This window comes from Melampsora larici-populina (assembly GCF_000204055.1).
Source record: "Melampsora larici-populina 98AG31 unplaced genomic scaffold MELLAscaffold_153, whole genome shotgun sequence".
Classification (NCBI taxonomy): domain Eukaryota; kingdom Fungi; phylum Basidiomycota; class Pucciniomycetes; order Pucciniales; family Melampsoraceae; genus Melampsora; species Melampsora laricis-populina.
Genome location: NW_006768916.1, coordinates 29737 through 37508, shown reverse-complemented (window position 1 = coordinate 37508; position 7772 = coordinate 29737). Strand labels below are relative to the sequence as shown.

Sequence of the window (7772 nt, the reverse complement as noted above, 5' to 3'; positions counted from 1 at the left end):
TTCAAAATTTGTTGTCTTTGAGAATACCAAATTGGTTACATCGGGATCCTCAGGATGAAGAGTTTATTGAGAATTTGGAGTCTGTTTCTCAAAAATCCGATTCGCTTCCAAAGCTATAGTGACTTCTTATAATTATCAGGTGAGTAAACTTCGGATCTGGGTCGGATTTCATCAGATATAGTATTGATAGAACGATATTTGTACAAATGGATATTTTTTCAATTTTCAGCTGGTCGTCCTCAGTTCATGACTCGAAAGGTGTGGCTGTTTTGACCGTCAATGACATTATCCTTGGCTCATTAGAGTTAGTTGATCGATTGTCAAAGAAGACAGGATCTAAAACTTTCAATAACATAAAATAACCATAATACTATCACTCTCGTTCATTTCTTGATCTATCCTTCATGTTCATCATTTCTTGGATTCTTATTTAGCATTTGTAGCTTTTTTCGTATAGTTTTTCACCCTCTTTTGTCAAATATTACACGCTCATTGTTATCATTCTAGCTTGTAATTTATATCTTGCATATCAAACGTTTGTTGAATGAGATCTTTGAAATCAAAAACAAATGAAAACTTTTTTACATTCTTTTTTTACTTTTTCAGAACTCGTGTAATGGGGTTAAGATATGAAATTGATCCCCTTCCTCTCGGTTTTTCAAATTTTGTAGTTTTTTTGCATTTAATCTTCATACCCAAAGTCTTTGTTGAGAAAAAGATACATCTTGTGTAAACATCATCTTCAACAAGGGATAAGTATACAACATTTTTCTTTTCAAGGACCAAATGAATTAAGGGAATCAAACGATGTGTGTAAACGCAACATCTTCTTGAAAGGTATTTTTGAACTCAAGCAAATTCAGCAACCTACTGATCAATGACGCCAGATCTGTGTGTTGTCTTAACTTTGAGGGGTGGAAACCTTGATCCCACTTCTACTTATGCTCGACCATTTTTCATGAGCCTATGGAAGGTGCACTTCAACTCAGAATCAAAGGAAATAGAGGTATGACATCAAGAAGGATACACACCGCAGCCGTCGTGATATAGAATCACATGATGGCAGCCCGGCGATATCCGAACCCCAATTTAGGCCTTTACATATCCGACAGTTCTGTCGGGGCGGTTGATGTTGGTCATATCTGGTCACATCGAAAAGTTCAAAAGAAACCCACGAAGATCAAGTTCAAAACCCAAGTGAAGGAACTATTGAAGATAACGAAGCTCTAGTGAATTGAGATGGAAAGAGACTCGAAGTTCAGCCCGATGGATGTCAATCAAGTTGCTACACTCGGTGAGGCTAGATAGCAATTTCATCCTTTGCTCTGATAACCCTTTACTTCACCACATGACGTCATTCATGCCAGTCTTCGATTGAACTTCCAAACGTTATCATAAACTTTCCTCTCTGGTTCTCTCCAATCGATCTGCTTCTGCAAGATGCGTATTGGAGTCATTTCTCTGCCTGAGCGGATTTCAGTTGCAAAGTCAAGATTTAGCAGCAGGAGGGGTCGTAGTCTGTTGCCCATCTTACCTGTGCAATTCCCTGCCCCAAATGCCATCGGCCCTAAGTCTGCCTAGTGAACTGATGATTCTGATACAAATCGAATTCCTCGTTTTCAATACTAGGCATGTTCATACTCGATGTGAGTACTCTCGATGCGATATCGCCGGTGTCTCTTTATTTCGATGGATTGAACATTTCAATATAGTCATTATGCTCAGTATTTGCCAACCACGGAGAGTCTTTCCGGGGGATCTGTTTTCATATATCCACAAGCATGTCCATAATCAGAACCATCGCGTCAACCATATGTACTTCGAAGCACTTCTAAGCGTCTCTCGGCGACGGCAGTTCATGACGGATTTGTATCTCCGAACTGATCTTGGAATTTTCAATTGCAGAGCTTTGAATACTCGGCGGATTTCAATGTGACTCACAAGCCTACTTTTGGTCCTGATGAGTGGCATATTGGTGGTGGTGGTACATATGGTGAGTTATGATATTTCTGTCTTTTTGCTCAAGTATCAGTCGCGAGTCACTGACCTGTGCACTTCCCAAATGACTCATGTTTAGCTGCCATAGGTGCTCGAATCTGGTCAGTATACCATTCTTATTGATAACGGCATATAGAATCATAACTGGAAATAGACTTTGAACACATTGATGAGATGAAATCAATGGTCTCTCGTATTAATCACTGACACGAAGATCTTGTTCTTTGGTTTCACTTGGATGGTTTGTCAGGATAGGTTACCGCCCAAGCAGATCTTAATGCTCATCCACAAAGGTCAAGACTTTCCATCCGAAATCGAAGAAAGACTGTTAAATTATTCTCCATCTCTCTTTACTTTTATCAACGATCCTAATCATCCTTTAACGACTCGAGCTTTAAACATTTACTCAAATACGCAACGTGATTTTAAATATTTGACTCCCAAGCGTCAAATTAAACTTATTGATATTGCTAGTCATACACCTAAATTTGTTCATTTGATTTGTTCACCTAGTCGGATGAATGAAACGATTGAAGACCTTCAAAATCTTCGTACTGGATCAGGTCAGATCAGCTCTCACCTTGATCAACATCAAATCACGAATTGGTCTCCATTGTTTGTCTATGAACCTATTCCAGATTCATGTCTACCGGAAAACCTTGAAAAATTAATCAGTTTATCAAAACATATTGAAGTCTTCAGCCCAAACGAATTAGAAGCTAGATCTTTCATTGGACTTATTACTCCGTCTGATGAGGTTCCAGAAGAGATAGAGGATATTGCACGAGTTTTTCAAAACCATGGATTCAAAAATGTTGTTATCCGTTGTGGTAAAATGGGCGCCTTTGTACTTACACATCAAGAATCAAAAAAGGGAACTTGGGTTCCTGCAATGATTGAAGATCAATCAAAGGTCATTGATCAAACTGGTGGTGGAAACGCATTTCTAGTTCGTGTCTAACATCAATTACTTTCAGATTCACTGATCTTCCAATCCTTCTTTGCCGTGAATGGTTCGTTGACTTGATTTGGATTCTTACTCATCCAGGGTGGTTTAATGGCCGGTTTGGCAAAGGGGCTTGGACTAGTAGAAGCTTCTTATTGCGGCGCTGTGTCTGCAGGACTTACTATTTCTCAGTTAGGTCTACCTGATATGACTGTTGATGATGACGGGCTTGAATTATGGGGAAACTTGAAGCAGGTACCAGAAGAGTTGAAGATTAAACTCATGGCTCGCTGAGTGAAGTCATTTTTTCAATTTCAATACTACTCGAGGCCCTTACCGCTCCGTGATGTGCTACTATGGATTATCTCTTGGTTTTTGAATTTGTAGATCGTTGGAGAAATAACCTGTGCGACATTTGAAAAATATCTAGCTATCGTTTGTCACCTTCACCGAGAGATACTGCGATCTCGCATTGAACGCTTTGACAATTGAACTTCAACTTCGAGGTCTTAAGAATGCCTCTCATCATAAGGATTTATGACTCGAAACCGAATTCCGAAAAACTGATGGAGAAGTCTCTCGAGTCATAAGCAATGAAGAAAACCGTCTACAAAACATATTCATGATCTCATCCAATCGCCACAGGTGGATGTCTTCGATGGTATTCGAGATATTTGTTGCATATGGCATTCTAGTAATACTTTTCAATGCTCAATGACTTTGACGTATTGAGCGCATACAAGCCTATGATCACTAGCATAATACTCATCATCCTCAAAACTATTAGGAATCACACCATACTTTTTTGCTTCCCAATGATATCCCATCAACATTACAACATCAATTACACCTTGGACAGAGGGATTCTTTGAGAAGCTAGTATAAGTAGCGTTAATAGCCCCGTAGAGGTGTTTTGCGTTTTGACGAGAATCCTTAAAGGATAGTTGGCCTGTGGATTCGGTTGTTAATGTCTTATAGGGTAATTCTTCTGGAGTTGAATTCAGATCTCCAAGTAAAAATACAGGTTTGCTTGTCTTCTTGATCAGTGCTTCTGCTCGATAACGGATGAGCTTTGCAGATTGTTCTCGAGCTGTGGAAAGAGATTGGTGATTTGGTCAGAGTTAACTATATCAATGAAATAAGACTCAAAAGGTGTACTTGGCGCTCAAAACTTGAAGGGGATTTTGTGAACAAGAGAGACGAAGACTAACCATAGCTACCTCTGTCATCAAAATGAGTATTCATCACAAATATTGATCGATCTAAAGAATTTTGTCCAGGTAGTTGAAAGATTCCATCAACTTGAACGGTGTTCAACTTGGGCTTCAATTCAACGCATGTTACCATCCTCGTTTGACCCTGATTGATAGAAAATTGTTGAGTGAATGAGTTACCTGTGATGCTGAGAAGTTTACTTACTGAATCCCAACTTATACTACCTGGTACATCAGGCTCTTCACTTAGCCAAAAGTAATGATGATCAACTAATTCAAACTGATCTGATTTCCAAAAGATTGGTGCATACTCTCCCAACCTTTTCCCATCATCACGTCCAACACCTATCCCAGTATAACCTAATTGATTTAAGCCTTCAAGTAAATCGATACATTGATGATCTAAAACTTCTTGAGCTCCAATTAAATCTGGTTCTTCCCAATTTAATTGATTTAGAATCAAGGGAAGTCTGGCTGACCACGGTGCTTCTGGTAAGATCGGACGAGAATTTGGGGGTGAATATCGTATATTGTATGTTGCTAGTTTTAAAATTGACAGATAGTGGAGTGGTATCATCATATGTTGTTTCTCTTGTCAGATGAATGAAGAGGTTTTTGAGAAGAACAGAAAAAGTCAATGAGAAATGAAGTTTGATGACAAACTTTGAAGTGAAATCAGGTAACTTTGAAAATAATAGATTGCTCCTTTGATGAGATTATCATTGTCAATCGAACTTCATAAATCAAACTGGCATATCTCATTCATCGATAGTGAGCTCGGCCTCAACATCACATGGATCAGAAGTCATTCTCATATACTCAATCTCTTAAGCTCCTTAAACCTTTCCTCAAAGTGAAAAAAATGAAGACAGATAAAATTTGTTCACCTAGGAACAAGCGCTGCTTCATTTTATCTCGATCTCTCGAGAATAAGAGAGACTTATAGCTCACGTCACAACAAACGATACCTTCCAAGCAATCTTGTATATACATCAGTTGAGTTGACCTTGATCCTAGGGTCTCACTGAGGGTGATTTAGCAGTTCATATAAGCTTGAAAGGGACTATTTTCACCTGGAGAGATCTTGAACTTCCCGTTTCAAGTTTTTCAATACGTCTCATTCACACAGTCAATTTCTGAATCATGGCTAAGCAACTTATTCGAGGGGTTATTTTTAAGAAAATGAAAAGGAAAACATTCCTGATGAGGTTGCATGTTTGAAAAAATTCCCACCATTCAATCCATGAGTACCTTTGATGTAAATAAGCTAAAACCTTGTCCTACAAGTTTAAACACACAATTCGGAAGAAGAGGAAAAGCGGAAATATGTAGAAAAGCGTATATGATGACCGATCCAATTTGTATAAGTATTCCGGGATTCCAGGTTCAAGGCAAGACATGCAGGTTTTTCATCACATCTTTACATTTCACACATAAGTTGTTGAAGTGTGTTCCTCACGGTCCTGTGGTGAGACACTCGCCTTCGTTTGGATCAGAGCTGTTCAATCCAAAGATCGTATGAGTGGTTAAGCAGACAAACGATAAGAAAGTCGAGAAATGAGTTCCCATACGTAAATTGCGAAAAAACATAGCTACCCAAAAGACTACAAGATCTGAGAAGGAATGATGTAACTCACGTGTACCACCAATTAGAACCCTGATTATATGCCCCCATCGGACAAGTAGCAATGTCCTTCCTTATCAATCTGGTACAGGTCTCCATTGTAAGCGTCCGTTCCTCCTTATTAACATTTCGGAAAAGGAAGTCGTATCTATTTCCCGGCTTTTCACCACCTTTTAAACATCTTGATGCAGCGGCACCAACAGCGAACTTTCCAGTCATTTGGCGGCAGAGGTTCTCAATGTTATCGTCCAGGATTTTTCTTTGGTTGGCATCTCCCCAAGTCGGGCCGGTGGTGAAGCATGTGCCGGATACAGACGAATACCACGAGAGTAATAAGAGTGATACGATTGGGATGAACTGCATTTTAGAAATTTTATTGTAGCTTCTGAATCAAAACTGTCTAAATGGATTTGTCGTGAGTGGATGAGTCAAGAAATGGAGAAGAACGGGGTCGTGTTATATAGTCGCAAAGTTGGGAAGACCGCGAGGCATGTCACGTAGACTGGGTTAAAGAAATTCGCCATCAAGCCTGAGCAACGCAAATGCTCGCTCTCCACACCGACCATAGACCCAAACTTGACGCGTGTTGAAGCGATGGTAAGTAAGCTCGCTACTCGCCAAGGACAAGTGCCTCATAAAACCGTGTCAAATATTGATTAATTAGTACTAATATTTATTTCATCTTCATCGCAGGTGAAGTCTGGTGAAGCATTGGTAATCTTCCACCCACTGAATTAACGATTTCAGAGATAACACTTGACCGTGTCCAGGGGTACCAGAAGAGTCTCCACTCCTATGAAGCATAACTTGAGGTAACATGAACTAGCACTGGCAGGGCAATCTCTCTTGATTGGATTTTAACCATCACAATAACATACTAGTGCTAGCAAAAGATTACGCAACAACGGTCTCTATCATGCGAGCTTGGGAAGTACCCAGATCAAACACCGTTCAACGGCTACTAAATTGGACTTGCGAAGGCAAAGATAGACCAAAAAGCATGGCCAACAGCTGCAGGGCAAAAAAAGGAATTTCAACTCTCGGTTCGAAATCAGAAGGCCTCTAAGGTCAATTTGATCCATCTCATAGAAGGATAGGCTCACATTTGATCGCTGGGATATCTTCCTTTTGAAGCAACCTGAGAAAATTCAAACGGCAATCTAGCTTGCCGTAAAGTCAATTTATGCTGGAAAGTTATGTTGGAATTGCGTGATCATATATGTAGCTCTGTAACTAAATGCGAGCAAGTTCATTCGGATGACCTTTGCCGTCATCAGAAGACAAAATGTAAAAAATGCTGTTCTGCAACTATAAATTGACAAGCGATACATTTTGAACAAGCATGCTAATAGCATATATGGACAATGGCGCGATCTTCCTACACAACAAGTTTGGCACAGTTTCTAAGTCAGTTTGCTAGCTCTGGTGATCAGAAGGCAGACTTGGTCTGCATTTTAGTTGGACTTGCGGATCAATGCAATCTTTCTTACACGGTACTTAGAAGTCTTTGTATCTCGAAACATATATGCACATGCGTAGGCGTGGCGGTTTGTGCATTCTATTTAAACAAGAATCCGAATTAGAGACTCCATGATTTATTCACTTTATATTCATGCTTACCTCAAAATTACACCATCTCCCAAGCATGATCAGAAAGCGATTTGGGAGCCCCTGGCCTTTTTCACCACCTTAAAATTGTGCATATCAGAGCACCGGTGTATCACAGAACAGATACGAAATTCAAGAAAGACTTCAGAGGCACGTTGAGGCAGAAAGGGAGTCATCAGACCATTTGGTTCAGGCATGTCACATGTATCACTGGGATGGTGACAAAAATGTATCAATTGTGGTGGATCCTGTCTGCAATGTGGCAAGCAAAATAAAGAAGTAGTACAACAGATGACATAGCTTACAAAACATGTAAAGGGAGAATATGTGATGGTATAGTAAAAATCTATCATTATGGTGACAAAGAAGATTTTCATACCTG

General features: G+C 39.7%; 3 protein-coding genes across 3 annotated transcripts; 1 reads left to right on the top strand and 2 right to left on the bottom strand.

Annotated features, from left to right (window-relative positions):
• Window positions 1-2236: 2236 nt before the first annotated feature.
• Window positions 2237-3238, top strand: MELLADRAFT_41263 (uncharacterized protein; the record flags this gene model as incomplete). Its single annotated transcript, XM_007419283.1, has 2 exons — window positions 2237-2947; window positions 3047-3238. 2 exons carry the CDS (start codon window positions 2237-2239, stop codon window positions 3236-3238), a joined length of 903 nt encoding a protein of 300 aa, XP_007419345.1.
• A 410-nt stretch (window positions 3239-3648) lies between these two features.
• Window positions 3649-4735, bottom strand: MELLADRAFT_70027 (uncharacterized protein; the record flags this gene model as incomplete). Its single annotated transcript, XM_007419276.1, has 3 exons — window positions 3649-4034; window positions 4156-4303; window positions 4364-4735. 3 exons carry the CDS (start codon window positions 4733-4735, stop codon window positions 3649-3651), a joined length of 906 nt encoding a protein of 301 aa, XP_007419338.1.
• Window positions 4736-5613: 878 nt separating this feature from the next.
• Window positions 5614-6145, bottom strand: MELLADRAFT_114375 (uncharacterized protein; the record flags this gene model as incomplete). The annotated part of the gene is made up of 2 exons (XM_007419275.1): window positions 5614-5656; window positions 5796-6145. 2 exons carry the CDS (start codon window positions 6143-6145, stop codon window positions 5614-5616), a joined length of 393 nt encoding a protein of 130 aa, XP_007419337.1.
• Between the last annotated feature and the right edge of the window lie 1627 nt (window positions 6146-7772).